This window comes from Acipenser ruthenus, chromosome 14 (assembly GCF_902713425.1).
Source record: "Acipenser ruthenus chromosome 14, fAciRut3.2 maternal haplotype, whole genome shotgun sequence".
Taxonomy (NCBI): Eukaryota; Metazoa; Chordata; class Actinopteri; order Acipenseriformes; family Acipenseridae; genus Acipenser; species Acipenser ruthenus.
This window is the reverse complement of record NC_081202.1, coordinates 25111290-25129394: the sequence shown is the minus strand read 5'-3', so window position 1 is coordinate 25129394 and position 18105 is coordinate 25111290. Positions and strand designations below refer to the sequence as shown.

The 18105-nt window shown below is 34.7% G+C and overlaps 2 protein-coding genes across 2 annotated transcripts; both read left to right on the top strand.

Annotated features, from left to right (window-relative positions):
- Positions 1 to 1727: 1727 nt before the first annotated feature.
- On the top strand, positions 1728 to 4900 carry LOC131697435 (uncharacterized). The gene is made up of 4 exons (XM_058986212.1): positions 1728 to 2211; positions 2662 to 2824; positions 3329 to 3408; positions 3960 to 4900. Exons 1-4 carry the CDS (start codon positions 2002 to 2004, stop codon positions 4263 to 4265), a joined length of 759 nt encoding a protein of 252 aa, XP_058842195.1. The 5' UTR covers positions 1728 to 2001; the 3' UTR covers positions 4266 to 4900.
- Positions 4901 to 14772: 9872 nt separating this feature from the next.
- On the top strand, positions 14773 to 17738 carry LOC131697434 (uncharacterized). Its single transcript, XM_058986211.1, has 4 exons — positions 14773 to 15051; positions 15502 to 15664; positions 16164 to 16243; positions 16795 to 17738. The coding sequence occupies exons 1-4, from the start codon at positions 14842 to 14844 to the stop codon at positions 17098 to 17100; spliced, it is 759 nt and encodes a 252-aa protein (XP_058842194.1). The 5' UTR covers positions 14773 to 14841; the 3' UTR covers positions 17101 to 17738.
- The last annotated feature ends 367 nt before the right edge of the window (positions 17739 to 18105 follow it).

Here is an 18105-nt window from a genome sequence, read left to right as displayed (position 1 = left end):
GGAATGAAGCAACCGGAGGTGGATGGAAAGACTCCATATCGTAGGTAGCGGGGCATGTTTGAAGGGGACACTGTATTACTTAAAACGTGAATTAACGTCTTAAATCGTGTTAAAAGTGAGCAGTTACCTTGTGATTACACACCAGGTTCAGACGCAATGATTGGACTTATGTATCCGCAGGCGACGTGAGACTCACCGTTTCAACGGTGTCAGGAGTGATCAACAGAAAAGAATGCATAGAGAAAAATATTGTATACTGGCCAAGGGCTTTGGTTTTGCCCAGAGCCGTAACTAAGCTTTTAGCTACCGGGGCATGCAAATATATATATTTGCATGCACCTCCGGAATGAAGCAACTGGAGGTGGATGGAAAGACTCCATATCGTAGCTAGCGGGGCATGCAAGACTCCATATCGGAGCTAACGGGGCATGCAATTATATATATATATATATATATATATATATATATATATATATATATATATATATATATATATTATTGTTATTTTTTTCTTTTTTCTTTTATTTTTTGGATGTTAGGAGTTAGGATGGTATTTACTCGCGCATAGGTTTGAATGTTATTTCCGAATCTCTCCTTTAACATGTTTGAAGGGGACACTGTATTACTTAAAACGTGAATTAACGTCTTAAATCGTGTTAAAAGTGAGCAGTTACCTTGGGATTACACACCAGGTTCAGACGCAATGATTGGAGTTATGTATCCGCAGGCGACCCGAGACTCACCGTTTCAACGGTGTCAGGAGTGCTCAACAGAAAAGAATGCATAGAGAAAAATATTGTATACTGGCCAAGGGCGTTGGTTTTGCCCAGAGCCGTAACTGAGCTTTTAGCTACCGGGGCATGCATATATATATATATATATATTGCATGCACCTCCGGAATGAAGCAACCGGAGGTGGATGGAAATACTCCATATCGTAGCTAGCGGGGCATGCAAGGCTCCATATCGGAGCTACCGGGGCATGCAATTATATATATATATATATATATATATATATATATATATATATATATATATATATATATATATATATTATTGTAATTTTTTCTTCTTTTTTCTTTTTTTTTGGATGTTAGGAGTTAGGATGGTATTTACTCGCGCATAGGTTTGAATGTTATTTCCGAATCTCTCCTTTAACATGTTTGAAGGGGACAGTGTATTACTTAAAACGTGAATTAACGTCTTAAATCGTGTTAAAAGTGAGCAGTTACCTTTGGATTACACAACAGGTTCAGACGCAATGATTGGACTTATGTATCCTCAGGCGCCCTGAGACTCACCGTTTCAACGGTGTCAGGAGTAGTCAACAGAAAAGAATGCATAGAGAAAAATATTGTATACTGGCCAAGGGCGTTGGTTTTGCCCAGAGCCGTAACTAAGCTTTTAGCTACCGGGGTATGCATATATATATATATATATATATATATATATATATATATATATATATATATATATATATATATATATATATATATATATATAAATTGCATGCACCTCCGGAATGAAGCAACCGGAGGTGGATGGAAAGACTCCATATCGTAGCTAGCGGGGCATGCAAGACTCCATATCGTAGAAACCGGGGCATGCAATTATATATATATATATATATATATATATATATATATATATATATATATATATATATATTATTGTTATTTTTTTTCTTTTTTCTTTTTTTTTTGGATGTTAGGAGTTAGGATGGTATTTACTCGCGCATAGGTTTGAATGTTATTTCCGAATCTCTCCTTTAACATGTTTGAAGGGGACACTGTTTTACTTAAAACGTGAATTAACGTCTTAAATCGTGTTAAAAGTGAGCATGTACATACATGCGATTGTGTAGTTTATTAGCTAATTGGCTTTCATTGAGAGTACTTGATCTTTAGCATTTTTCCAGAGTAAAGAAAAGCACAGAGAATACATGCAGTAAATGCCTGATCTTAAGTATTGAATTACTTAATGTTATGATACATATTGCAGATGCAAAGTGAGGAGTTCCCAGGAGAAGACGAGCATAGTATTGCCAAACACTTGGACTCCATAAGAAAAGAAATAACGAAACTGAGGCCGAACATTGAAGCCATATGTGACAGCATGAATAGAACTGTACACACTCGGGAAAGAATGATGGAGAAGAAGTCCACTGAAGAAGTCCTTGGTCTGTTTCCATTCCTAAAGCATCCTAAACTGGTAGGTACTAGTTTTTATTCTACTATGGTGATTGATCAGAAATTAATATTTTTAGTTATAAGCATGTATAATCACTTTAATTAGTCCTCCTAGGTGACCTTTCTGCATCAGCAATCCACCTGCTCCAGCTTTTACAAAACTCCACTGCTCCTGGTTTTTCCCATGCATCTTCTTTCTGCTCGCATTCAGTTTAGTTTGATTTTGTTTTATTTATTGATTTTTTTAACTACTACATTATTTGTAAGTATTCAACTCTTTTTTACAGCTGTGTATATCGCCTTGGATTATTATTATTATTATTTATTTCTTAGCAGACGCCCTTATCCAGGGCGACTTACAATCGTAAGCAAAAACATTTCAAGCGTTACAATACAAGTAATACAATAAGATTGGATAAAGGCATATGATAAATAAATAAATATAATAATAACTTTAGCATCTGTATTTTAGCTGTTGCACGAAGTAGAACTACGTTTTGGAGTAAACTTGGAACGGAACCTAATGAGTGGCCTATCCAGAATGGTAGATCCTATTTTCAGACTTTCTAGTGGGCATCTTCTAACTACTGTGATGTCCTACATTGAAGATGCTTCAGATAAGACACAGGAAAATGGTAATGTATAAGAAATATTTATTGTACATCAAATTGTTTTGACCTATCTCAGAATAGGATCTATAAATAACTATTAAACAGAAAATGATGCAACTTCATTTCATACACTTAGAGCATAATATTTCATGGGGAAGATAGCTGGTATTTAACTCTCACAGGGGCATAAAAACCAATGCGAAAAACCTGCATGAACAGATTTTTAGAAACTTTGTTGATACTGTTCTTAACATTTTTTTGCTCCAATCCACAATAACGTTTGTATCAGTGGTGGTCAGTCCTGGTCCTGGAGAGCTACAGTCTTGTGTGTGTTTTTTTAGGTACCTTTAAATCATTTAAACTATTCTTTATCTGTGCAGTTTAGCAAATAATGAATTCATGAATGTAACTGAGAGCACTGGTGGAATGCAAAGCCAAAGATCCTGTACCTCTCAGACCAAGGTTGCTCAACATTCTTCTGTTTGCTTTGTACTTTGTATATGATCTGATACCCTATTTGTTTTTTAGGACTGAGAATGAATGCTGCATTGTTGCTGTTGCCAGCTTTGTTTCGAGAGAGGGAAAATCTGTTGTTTGTTGTTGACCAAGTAAGTTAATTGAGCTCTACTTTTTAAATGTAGCTTAACTGAATTGATGTTTTCAATGTTAAATACAAAGTCAAATTATCATTTAGAGATATCTCAAAATGAGTTTGAGATATCTCCAAATTAATTCCTGATATCTGTAAACCATTTTGAGATATCTTAAAATATGTTAAGATATCTCTAATTATTTCAAAATATTTTAAGATATATTCAACTGATTTAAGGATATTTTGAAATATTTAAAGATATCTGTTAAATATTTAAAGGTATCTCTTAATTTGGCTTGCCATAAATGTGTACTTAATGAATTATGAGGGAGACTTGTAGGCAATTAACAGGAGTTTAAGACGTTCCTCGCTGTTTTAAGTGAGATCCGACAGTTAAAATGTTTTTAAAGGGAGGAATATTACGAAATCCCTTTAAAGTAGCCGCAGCCCCACCACACGAGCCGCCACTGCTTGTAGGTATGGTGAGATGCTGCTGAAGTACAATTTCACATAATTTATTGTTGAATAAAGTTATTAATTATTATTATTATTTTAAAATCTATACAGGTACCACCATCACCTACGCCAACTATCGTTTTCAAGGGAACAACAAGCCCATTGGCAGCAGATGACATCTCTGTTTGTGTTGATGGAATTGAGATACTCAGTGATTATCCAGGAATGGATATCACCCTTGCTGTTGAATGTATTTTTTCTCTTTATTTTTCCTTGGGCATTGAGTATCCTAAAGCTCTAAAAAATTTTCTGACTTTCATGGAAAGGTACTTCATGAAGCTGAGTACCTCTGACAAAGTACCTTTGCCAGTGTTAAAGATGTACAGTCAAATAACTGCACTTTTACTTGGGGAATAATTATATTGATCTGATGGAATGCCATTTTAACATTTAATCTGAAATTAAATGAATTTATTGTGTCAACTATTTAATTTGATTACAAAAACAGAATGTTTGATATAAAAATGTAATTGTACATATCAAAAAAAGTATTTATTTTAAATGTAAATGGCTGATTAGAAAATTAATTGTTTATAACAAATGTAAATTGTTTTTAATAGAAGTTTTGATCTCAAAAAACTAATAAACATTCAGTCTTAATTTATAGATATCATAAACTCATAATAAGCTCTGATCTAAATACTGTACTGTAGCTCTTCTAATTTGTGCCACCAAAAAATGAATAAGAAAAAAGAAACCCACGTTCATCAGTTTCAATATACATTTTATCTCAGCTTTTTCAAGGTCTATACATGTTCTTGAAAATGTATTTTGTGTAAGTTTCAGGAAAATCTGTGGGATGCATAGATTTATTTTCCAGTTTGCTGCGAGACCCTTTTTTCACTGTGTAAATAATATGGTTTAATTATTAAAAACACACAGGTTGAATAAAACTGTGTAAAACTGTATATAACTAAACCTGAAACTGAAACTACTCTAATGGTTTAACCTGTAAAAACAATAAATTGTTATATAAATGTTTAATAAATAAATTGTTGGCATCCTGAATTGAGTGATTTATCAAAGCACTTACACTTCTGAGGTTGTGGGATTCTAAAGGATGTGAAGAGCTCTTAAAGGTATACATTTGTTTTTTCTCAGATGAACCAAACAACCCTCCATAGAATGTTAATTGTAAGGTTTAATAGTGTAACTCTTATGGTTCTATATTAAACCTCAATAGAAGGTTCTTCAGAGGAACCAATATGGTTCTGTATTATACCATTAATATAAGAACCATGGTGGTTCTTTATTAAACCTCTAATGCAGGGTTCTTCCAAAGAACCATTTTAAAAGGTTCCATATAGCACTTCAAAATGGTTCCAAATCTATACCAGCAGATAGAACCTTTTAGGGTTCTATATTGTACCCTTTTTTCTAAGAGTGTACTGCATAAAAAAACGAGTGTGTTGTCGTGGCAGTTGGTGATCAAAGAAATAAAACAAAATAAAATCAATAAATAATAATGTCATAGACTTAAAGCCATACCTTTGAAGTCATAATGCATTGCAAGTGTTATTAGGGAATGTTGTGCTGTGTTTTCAAGCGCTTCAATGAGCTGATCTGCAAGGTTTGGAGACAGCGGGTGCGTTCACGGAGATCAAGAGCAGCCGGAGATCAAGAGCAGCCGCCGCAGGGGAGGGATACCATGGTAAATAGGTTACCTATTTACCATGGTATCTCTCCCCTGGGTGCGTTGTGTTTTGGTGAGCAGTAATGCAGGAAAGCAGCAGGCGGGATGGCGAGCTTGTCCTGCTGCTCCAACACAAGCTACCTTAAGAGCCGGTACGATGCGGGCAATGGGTGAAGTTCGTCAGTAGTACTGCATAAAAAAACGAGTGTGTTGTCGTGGCAGTTGGTGATCAAAGAAATAAAACAAAATAAAATCAATAAATAATAATGTCATAGACTTAAAGCCATACCTTTGAAGTCATAATGCATTGCAAGTGTTATTAGGGAATGTTGTGCTGTGTTTTCAAGCGCTTCAATGTGACAGCGGGTGCGTTCACGGAGATCAAGAGCAGCCGGAGATCAAGAGCAGCCGCCGCAGGGGAGGGATACCATGGTAAATAGGTTACCTATTTACCATGGTATCTCTCCCCTGGGTGCGTTGTATTTTGGTGAGCAGTAATGCAGGAATGCAGCGGGCGGGATGGCGAGCTTGTCCTGCTGCTCCAACACAAGCTACCTTAAGAGCCGGTACGATGCGGGCAATGGGTGAAGTTCGTCAGGAGTACTGCATAAAAAAACGAGTGTGTTGTCGTGGCAGTTGGTGATCAAAGAAATAAAACAAAATAAAATCAATAAATAATAATGTAATAGACTTAAAGTCATACCTTTGAAGTCATAATGCATTGCAAGTGTTATTAGGGAATGTTGTGCTGTGTTTTCAAGCGCTTCAATGTGCTGCTCTGCAAGGTTTGGAGACAGCGGGTGCGTTCACGGAGATCAAGAGCAGCCGGCGCAAAACACAAGGCACCCGGGAGAGATACCATGGTAAATAGGTTACCTATTTACCTATTTTTGTTTCGGCGAACGGTTTTGGTGAGTAGTAATGCAGGAAAGCAGCGGGCGGGATGGCGAGCTTGTCCTGCTGCTCCAACACAAGCTACCTTAAGAGCCGGTACGATGCGGTCAATTGGTGAAGTTCGTCAGGAGTACTGCATAAATAAACGAGTGTGTTGACGTGGCAGTTGGTGATCAAAGAAATAAAACAAAATAAAATCAATAAATAATAATGTCATAGACTTAAAGCCATACCTTTGAAGTCATAATGCATTGCAAGTTTTATTAGGGAATGTTGTGCTGTGTTTTCAAGCGCTTCAATGTGACAGCGGGTGTGTTCACGGAGATCAAGAGCAGCCGGAGATCAAGAGCAGCCGCCGCAGGGGAGGGATACCATGGTAAATAGGTTACCTATTTACCATGGTATCTCTCCCCTGGGTGCGTTGTGTTTTTGTGAGCAGCGGGCGGGATGGCGAGCTTGTCCTGCTGCTCCAACACAAGCTACCTTAAGAGCCGGTATACTGCTAGCTACGATATACCGCTAGATACGAATGCATAGTAGTATACTGGCCAAGGGCGTTGGTTTTGCCCAGAGCCGTAACTAAGCTTTTAGCTACCGGGGCATGCATATATATATATATATATATATATATATATATATATATATATATATATATATATATATATATATATATATTGCATGCACCTCCGGAATGAAGCAACCGGAGGTGGATGGAAAGACTCCATATCGTAGCTAGCGGGGCATGCAAGACTCCATATCGGAGCTACCGGGGCATGCAAATATATATATATATATATATATATATATATATATATATATATATATATATATATATATATATATATTATTGTTATTTTTTTTCTTTTTTCATTTTTTTTTTGGATGTTAGGAGTTAGGATGGTATTTACTCGCGCATAGGTTAGAACGTTATTTCCGAATCTCTCCTTTAACATGTTTGAAGGGGACACTGTATTACTTAAAACGTGAATTAACGTCTTAAATCGTGTTAAAAGTGAGCAGTTACCTTGGGATTACACACCAGGTTCAGACTCAATGATTGGAGTTATGTATCCGCAGGCGACCCGAGACTCACCGTTTCAACGGTGTCAGGAGTGCTCAACAGAAAAGAATGCATAGAGAAAAATATTGTATACTGGCCAAGGGCGTTGGTTTTGCCCAGAGCCGTAACTGAGCTTTTAGCTACCGGGGCATGCATATATATATATATATATATATATATATATATATATATATATATATATATATATATATATATATATATATATATATATATATTGCATGCACCTCCGGAATGAAGCAACCGGAGGTGGATGGAAAGACTCCATATCGTAGCTAGCGGGGCATGCAAGACTCCATATCGGAGCTACCGGGGCATGCAATTATATATATATATATATATATATATATATATATATATATATATATATATATATATATATATATATTATTGGTATTTTTTTTACTTTTTTCATTTTTTTTTTGGATGTTAGGAGTTAGGATGGTATTTACTCGCGCATAGGTTTGAATGTTATTTCCGAATCTCTCCTTTAACATGTTTGAAGGGGACACTGTATTACTTAAAACGTGAATTAACGTCTTAAATCGTGTTAAAAGTGAGCAGTTACCTTGGGATTACACACCAGGTTCAGACGCAATGATTGGACTTATGTATCCGCAGGCGACCTGAGACTCACCTTTTCAACGGTGTCAGGAGTGCTCAACAGAAAAGAATGCATAGAGAAAAATATTGTATACTGGCCAAGGGCGTTGGTTTTGCCCAGAGCCGTAACTAAGCTTTTAGCTACCGGGGCATGCATATATATATATATATATATATATATATATATATATATATATATATATATATATATATATATATATATATATATAAATAAATTGCATGCACCTCCGGAATGAAGCAACCGGAGGTGGATGGAAAGACTCCATATCGTAGCTAGCGGGGCATGCAAGACTCCATATCGTAGAAACCGGGGAATGCAATTATATATATATATATATATATATATATATATATATATATATATATATATATATATATATATATATATATACATTATTGTTATTTTTTTTCTTTTTTCTTTTTTTTTTGGATGTTAGGAGTTAGGATGGTATTTACTCGCGCATACGTTTGAATGTTATTTCCGAATCTCTCCTTTAACATGTTTGAAGGGGACACTGTTTTACTTAAAACGTGAATTAACGTCTTAAATCGTGTTAAAAGTGAGCATGTACATACATGCGATTGTGTAGTTTATTAGCTAATTGGCTTTCATGGAGAGTACTTGATCTTTAGCATTTTTCCAGAGTAAAGAAAAGCACAGAGAATACATGCAGTAAATGCCTGATCTTAAGTATTGAATTACTTAATGTTATGATACATATTGCAGATGCAAAGTGAGGAGTTCCCAGGAGAAGACGAGCATAGTATTGCCAAACACTTGGACTCCATAAGAAAAGAAATAACGAAACTGAGGCCGAACATTGAAGCCATATGTGACAGCATGAATAGAACTGTACACACTCGGGAAAGAATGATGGAGAAGAAGTCCACTGAAGAAGTTCTTGGTCTGTTTCCATTCCTAAAGCATCCTAAACTGGTAGGTACTAGTTTTTATTCTACTATGGTGATTGATCAGAAATTAATATTTTTAGTTATAAGCATGTATAATCACTTTAATTAGTCCTCCTAGGTGACCTTTCTGCATCAGCAATCCACCTGCTCCAGCTTTTACAAAACTCCACTGCTCCTGGTTTTTCCCATGCATCTTCTTTCTGCTCGCATTCAGTTTAGTTTGATTTTGTTTTATTTATTGATTTTTTTAACTACTACATTATTTGTAAGTATTCAACTCTTTTTTACAGCTGTGTATATCGCCTTGGATTATTATTATTATTATTTATTTCTTAGCAGACGCCCTTATCCAGGGCGACTTACAATCGTAAGCAAAAACATTTCAAGCGTTACAATACAAGTAATACAATAAGATTGGATAAAGGCATATGATAAATAAATAAATATAATAATAACTTTAGCATCTGTATTTTAGCTGTTGCACGAAGTAGAACTACGTTTTGGAGTAAACTTGGAACGGAACCTAATGAGTGGCCTATCCAGAATGTTAGATCCTATTTTCAGACTTTCTAGTGGGCATCTTCTAACTACTGTGATGTCCTACATTGAAGATGCTTCAGATAAGACACAGGAAAATGGTAATGTATAAGAAATATTTATTGTACATCAAATTGTTTTGACCTATCTCAGAATAGGATCTATAAATAACTATTAAACAGAAAATGATGCAACTTCATTTCATACACTTAGAGCATAATATTTCATGGGGAAGATAGCTGGTATTTAACTCTCACAGGGGCATAAAAACCAATGCGAAAAACCTGCATGAACAGATTTTTAGAAACTTTGTTGATACTGTTCTTAACATTTTTTTGCTCCAATCCACAATAACGTTTGTATCAGTGGTGGTCAGTCCTGGTCCTGGAGAGCTACAGTCTTGTGTGTGTTTTTTTAGGTACCTTTAAATCATTTAAACTATTCTTTATCTGTGCAGTTTAGCAAATAATGAATTCATGAATGTAACTGAGAGCACTGGTGGAATGCAAAGCCAAAGATCCTGTACCTCTCAGACCAAGGTTGCTCAACATTCTTCCGTTTGCTTTGTACTTTGTATATGATCTGATACCCTATTTGTTTTTTTAGGACTGAGAATGAATGCTGCATTGTTGCTGTTGCCAGCTTTGTTTCGAGAGAGGGAAAATCTGTTGTTTGTTGTTGACCAAGTAAGTTAATTGAGCTCTACTTTTTAAATGTAGCTTAACTGAATTGATGTTTTCAATGTTAAATACAAAGTCAAATTATCATTTAGAGATATCTCAAAATGAGTTTGAGATATCTCCAAATTAATTCCTGATATCTGTAAACCATTTTGAGATATCTTAAAATATGTTAAGATATCTCTAATTATTTCAAAATATTTTAAGATATATTCAACTGATTTAAGGATATTTTGAAATATTTAAAGATATCTGTTAAATATTTAAAGGTATCTCTTAATTTGGCTTGCCATAAATGTGTACTTAATGAATTATGAGGGAGACTTGTAGGCAATTAACAGGAGTTTAAGACGTTCCTCGCTGTTTTAAGTGAGATCCGACAGTTAAAATGTTTTTAAAGGGAGGAATATTACGAAATCCCTTTAAAGTAGCCGCAGCCCCACCACACGAGCCGCCACTGCTTGTAGGTATGGTGAGATGCTGCTGAAGTACAATTTCACATAATTTATTGTTGAATAAAGTTATTAATTATTATTATTATTTTAAAATCTATACAGGTACCACCATCACCTACGCCAACTATCGTTTTCAAGGGAACAACAAGCCCATTGGCAGCAGATGACATCTCTGTTTGTGTTGATGGAATTGAGATACTCAGTGATTATCCAGGAATGGATATCACCCTTGCTGTTGAATGTATTTTTTCTCTTTATTTTTCCTTGGGCATTGAGTATCCTAAAGCTCTAAAAAATTTTCTGACTTTCATGGAAAGGTACTTCATGAAGCTGAGTACCTCTGACAAAGTACCTTTGCCAGTGTTAAAGATGTACAGTCAAATAACTGCACTTTTACTTGGGGAATAATTATATTGATCTGATGGAATGCCATTTTAACATTTAATCTGAAATTAAATGAATTTATTGTGTCAACTATTTAATTTGATTACAAAAACAGAATGTTTGATATAAAAATGTAATTGTACATATCAAAAAAAGTATTTATTTTAAATGTAAATGGCTGATTAGAAAATTAATTGTTTATAACAAATGTAAATTGTTTTTAATAGAAGTTTTGATCTCAAAAAACTAATAAACATTCAGTCTTAATTTATAGATATCATAAACTCATAATAAGCTCTGATCTAAATACTGTACTGTAGCTCTTCTAATTTGTGCCACCAAAAAATGAATAAGAAAAAAGAAACCCACGTTCATCAGTTTCAATATACATTTTATCTCAGCTTTTTCAAGGTCTATACATGTTCTTGAAAATGTATTTTGTGTAAGTTTCAGGAAAATCTGTGGGATGCATAGATTTATTTTCCAGTTTGCTGCGAGACCCTTTTTTCACTGTGTAAATAATATGGTTTAATTATTAAAAACACACAGGTTGAATAAAACTGTGTAAAACTGTATATAACTAAACCTGAAACTGAAACTACTCTAATGGTTTAACCTGTAAAAACAATAAATTGTTATATAAATGTTTAATAAATAAATTGTTGGCATCCTGAATTGAGTGATTTATCAAAGCACTTACACTTCTGAGGTTGTGGGATTCTAAAGGATGTGAAGAGCTCTTAAAGGTATACATTTGTTTTTTTCTCAGATGAACCAAACAACCCTCCATAGAATGTTAATTGTAAGGTTTAATAGTGTAACTCTTATGGTTCTATATTAAACCTCAATAGAAGGTTCTTCAGAGGAACCAATATGGTTCTGTATTATACCATTAATATAAGAACCATGGTGGTTCTTTATTAAACCTCTAATGCAGGGTTCTTCCAAAGAACCATTTTAAAAGGTTCCATATAGCACTTCAAAATGGTTCCAAATCTATACCAGCAGATAGAACCTTTTAGGGTTCTATATTGTACCCTTTTTTCTAAGAGTGTACTGCATAAAAAAACGAGTGTGTTGTCGTGGCAGTTGGTGATCAAAGAAATAAAACAAAATAAAATCAATAAATAATAATGTCATAGACTTAAAGCCATACCTTTGAAGTCATAATGCATTGCAAGTGTTATTAGGGAATGTTGTGCTGTGTTTTCAAGCGCTTCAATGTGCTGCTCTGCAAGGTTTGGAGACAGCGGGTGCGTTCACGGAGATCAAGAGCTGCCGGAGATCAAGAGCAGCCGCCGCAGGGGAGGGATACCATGGTAAATAGGTTACCTATTTACCATGGTATCTCTCCCCTGGGTGCGTTGTGTTTTGGTGAGCAGTAATGCAGGAAAGCAGCAGGCGGGATGGCGAGCTTGTCCTGCTGCTCCAACACAAGCTACCTTAAGACGGTACGATGCAGTCAATTGGTGAAGTTCGTCAGGAGTACTGCATAAAAAAACGAGTGTGTTGACGTGGCAGTTGGTGATCAAAGAAATAAAACAAAATAAAATCAATAAATAATAATGTCATAGACTTAAAGCCATACCTTTGAAGTAATAATGCATTGCAAGTGTTATTAGGGAATGTTGTGCTGTGTTTTCAAGCGCTTCAATGTGACAGCGGGTGCGTTCTCGGAGATCAAGAGCAGCCGGAGATCAAGAGCAGCCGCCGCAGGGGAGGGATACCATGGTAAATAGGTTACCTATTTACCATGGTATCTCTCCCCTGGGTGCGTTGTGTTTTTGTGAGCAGCGGGCGGGATGGCGAGCTTGTCCTGCTGCTCCAACACAAGCTACCTTAAGAGCCGGTATACTGCTAGCTACGATATACCGCTAGATACGAATGCATAGTAGTATACTGGCCAAGGGCGTTGGTTTTGCCCAGAGCCGTAACTAAGCTTTTAGCTACCGGGGCATGCAAATATATATATATATATATATATATATATATATATATATATATATATATATATATATATTGCATGCACCTCCGGAATGAAGCAACCGGAGGTGGATGGAAAGACTCCATATCGTAGCTAGCGGGGCATGCAAGACTCCATATCGGAGCTACCGGGGCATGCAATTATATATATATATAAATATATATATATATATATATATATATATATATATATATATATATATATATATATATATATATATATATATATATTATTGTTATTTTTTTTCTTTTTTCATTTTTTTTTTGGATGTTAGGAGTTAGGATGGTATTTACTCGCGCATAGGTTTGAATGTTATTTCCGAATCTCTCCTTTAACATGTTTGAAGGGGACACTGTATTACTTAAAACGTGAATTAACGTCTTAAATCGTGTTAAAAGTGAGCAGTTACCTTGGGATTACACACCAGGTTCAGACGCAATGATTGGACTTATGTATCCGCAGGCGACCCGAGACTCACCGTTTCAACGGTGTCAGGAGTGCTCAACAGAAAAGAATGCATAGAGAAAAATATTGTATACTGGCCAAGGGCGTTGGTTTTGCCCAGAGCCGTAACTAAGCTTTTAGCTACCGGGGCATGCATATATATATATATATATATATATATATATATATATATATATATATATATATATATTGCATGCACCTCCGGAATGAAGCAACCGGAGGTGGATGGAAAGACTCCATATCGTAGCTAGCGGGGCATGCAAGACTCCATATCGGAGCTACCGGGGCATGCAATATATATATATATATATATATATATATATATATATATATATATATATATATATATTATTGTTATTTTTTTTCTTTTTTCATTTTTTTTTTGGATGTTAGGAGTTAGGATGGTATTTACTCGCGCATAGGTTTGAATGTTATTTCCGAATCTCTCCTTTAACATGTTTGAAGGGGACACTGTATTACTTAAAACGTGAATTAACGTCTTAAATCGTGTTAAAAGTGAGCAGTTACCTTGGGATTACACACCAGGTTCAGACGCAATGATTGGACTTATGTATCCGCAGGCGACCTGAGACTCACCTTTTCAACGGTGTCAGGAGTGCTCAACAGAAAAGAATGCATAGAGAAAAATATTGTATACTGGCCAAGGGCGTTGGTTTTGCCCAGAGCCGTAACTAAGCTTTTAGCTACCGGGGCATGCATATATATATATATATATATATATATATATATATATATATATATATATATATATAAATTGCATGCACCTCCGGAATGAAGCAACCGGAGGTGGATGGAAAGACTCCATATCGTAGCTAGCGGGGCATGCAAGACTCCATATCGTAGAAACCGGGGCATGCAATTATATATATATATATATATATATATATATATATATATATATATATATATATATATATATATATATATATACATTATTGTTATTTTTTTTCTTTTTTCTTTTTTTTTTGGATGTTAGGAGTTAGGATGGTATTTACTCGCGCATACGTTTGAATGTTATTTCCGAATCTCTCCTTTAACATGTTTGAAGGGGACACTGTTTTACTTAAAACGTGAATTAACGTCTTAAATCGTGTTAAAAGTGAGCATGTACATACATGCGATTGTGTAGTTTATTAGCTAATTGGCTTTCATGGAGAGTACTTGATCTTTAGCATTTTTACAGAGTAAAGAAAAGCACAGAGAATACATGCAGTAAATGCCTGATCTTAAGTATTGAATTACTTAATGTTATGATACATATTGCAGATGCAAAGTGAGGAGTTCCCAGGAGAAGACGAGCATAGTATTGCCAAACACTTGGACTCCATAAGAAAAGAAATAACGAAACTGAGGCCGAACATTGAAGCCATATGTGACAGCATGAATAGAACTGTACACACTCGGGAAAGAATGATGGAGAAGAAGTCCACTGAAGAAGTTCTTGGTCTGTTTCCATTCCTAAAGCATCCTAAACTGGTAGGTACTAGTTTTTATTCTACTATGGTGATTGATCAGAAATTAATATTTTTAGTTATAAGCATGTATAATCACTTTAATTAGTCCTCCTAGGTGACCTTTCTGCATCAGCAATCCACCTGCTCCAGCTTTTACAAAACTCCACTGCTCCTGGTTTTTCCCATGCATCTTCTTTCTGCTCGCATTCAGTTTAGTTTGATTTTGTTTTATTTATTGATTTTTTTAACTACTACATTATTTGTAAGTATTCAACTCTTTTTTACAGCTGTGTATATCGCCTTGGATTATTATTATTATTATTTATTTCTTAGCAGACGCCCTTATCCAGGGCGACTTACAATCGTAAGCAAAAACATTTCAAGCGTTACAATACAAGTAATACAATAAGATTGGATAAAGGCATATGATAAATAAATAAATATAATAATAACTTTAGCATCTGTATTTTAGCTGTTGCACGAAGTAGAACTACGTTTTGGAGTAAACTTGGAACGGAACCTAATGAGTGGCCTATCCAGAATGGTAGATCCTATTTTCAGACTTTCTAGTGGGCATCTTCTAACTACTGTGATGTCCTACATTGAAGATGCTTCAGATAAGACACAGGAAAATGGTAATGTATAAGAAATATTTATTGTACATCAAATTGTTTTGACCTATCTCAGAATAGGATCTATAAATAACTATTAAACAGAAAATGATGCAACTTCATTTCATACACTTAGAGCATAATATTTCATGGGGAAGATAGCTGGTATTTAACTCTCACAGGGGCATAAAAACCAATGCGAAAAACCTGCATGAACAGATTTTTAGAAACTTTGTTGATACTGTTCTTAACATTTTTTTGCTCCAATCCACAATAACGTTTGTATCAGTGGTGGTCAGTCCTGGTCCTGGAGAGCTACAGTCTTGTGTGTGTTTTTTTAGGTACCTTTAAATCATTTAAACTATTCTTTATCTGTGCAGTTTAGCAAATAATGAATTCATGAATGTAACTGAGAGCACTGGTGGAATGCAAAGCCAAAGATCCTGTACCTCTCAGACCAAGGTTGCTCAACATTCTTCCGTTTGCTTTGTACTTTGTATATGATCTGATACCCTATTTGTAGGACTGAGAATGAATGCTGCATTGTTGCTGTTGCCAGCTTTGTTTCGAGAGAGGGAAAATCTGTTGTTTGTTGTTGACCAAGTAAGTTAATTGAGCTCTACTTTTTAAATGTAGCTTAACTGAATTGATGTTTTCAATGTTAAATACAAAGTCAAATTATCATTTAGAGATATCTCAAAATGAGTTTGAGATATCTCCAAATTAATTCCTGATATCTGTAAACCATTTTGAGATATCTTAAAATATGTTAAGATATCTCTAATTATTTCAAAATATTTTAAGATATATTCAACTGATTTAAGGATATTTTGAAATATTTAAAGATATCTGTTAAATATTTAAAGGTATCTCTTAATTTGGCTTGCCATAAATGTGTACTTAATGAATTATGAGGGAGACTTGTAGGCAATTAACAGGAGTTTAAGACGTTCCTCGCTGTTTTAAGTGAGATCCGACAGTTAAAATGTTTTTAAAGGGAGGAATATTACGAAATCCCTTTAAAGTAGCCGCAGCCCCACCACACGAGCCGCCACTGCTTGTAGGTATGGTGAGATGCTGCTGAAGTACAATTTCACATAATTTATTGTTGAATAAAGTTATTAATTATTATTATTATTTTAAAATCTATACAGGTACCACCATCACCTACGCCAACTATCGTTTTCAAGGGAACAACAAGCCCATTGGCAGCAGATGACATCTCTGTTTGTGTTGATGGAATTGAGATACTCAGTGATTATCCAGGAATGGATATCACCCTTGCTGTTGAATGTATTTTTTCTCTTTATTTTTCCTTGGGCATTGAGTATCCTAAAGCTCTAAAAAATTTTCTGACTTTCATGGAAAGGTACTTCATGAAGCTGAGTACCTCTGACAAAGTACCTTTGCCAGTGTTAAAGATGTACAGTCAAATAACTGCACTTTTACTTGGGGAATAATTATATTGATCTGATGGAATGCCATTTTAACATTTAATCTGAAATTAAATGAATTTATTGTGTCAACTATTTAATTTGATTACAAAAACAGAATGTTTGATATAAAAATGTAATTGTACATATCAAAAAAAGTATTTATTTTAAATGTAAATGGCTGATTAGAAAATTAATTGTTTATAACAAATGTAAATTGTTTTTAATAGAAGTTTTGATCTCAAAAAACTAATAAACATTCAGTCTTAATTTATAGATATCATAAACTCATAATAAGCTCTGATCTAAATACTGTACTGTAGCTCTTCTAATTTGTGCCACCAAAAAATGAATAAGAAAAAAGAAACCCACGTTCATCAGTTTCAATATACATTCTATCTCAGCTTTTTCAAGGTCTATACATGTTCTTGAAAATGTATTTTGTGTAAGTTTCAGGAAAATCTGTGGGATGCATAGATTTATTTTCCAGTTTGCTGCGAGACCCTTTTTTCACTGTGTAAATAATATGGTTTAATTATTAAAAACACACAGGTTGAATAAAACTGTGTAAAACTGTATATAACTAAACCTGAAACTGAAACTACTCTAATGGTTTAACCTGTAAAAACAATAAATTGTTATATAAATGTTTAATAAATAAATTGTTGGCATCCTGAATTGAGTGATTTATCAAAGCACTTACACTTCTGAGGTTGTGGGATTCTAAAGGATGTGAAGAGCTCTTAAAGGTATACATTTGTTTTTTCTCAGATGAACCAAACAACCCTCCATAGAATGTTAATTGTAAGGTTTAATAGTGTAACTCTTATGGTTCTATATTAAACCTCAATAGAAGGTTCTTCAGAGGAACCAATATGGTTCTGTATTATACCATTAATATAAGAACCACGGTGGTTCTTTATTAAACCTCTAATGCAGGGTTCTTCCAAAGAACCATTTTAAAAGGTTCCATATAGCACTTCAAAATGGTTCCAAATCTATACCAGCAGATAGAACCTTTTAGGGTTCTAT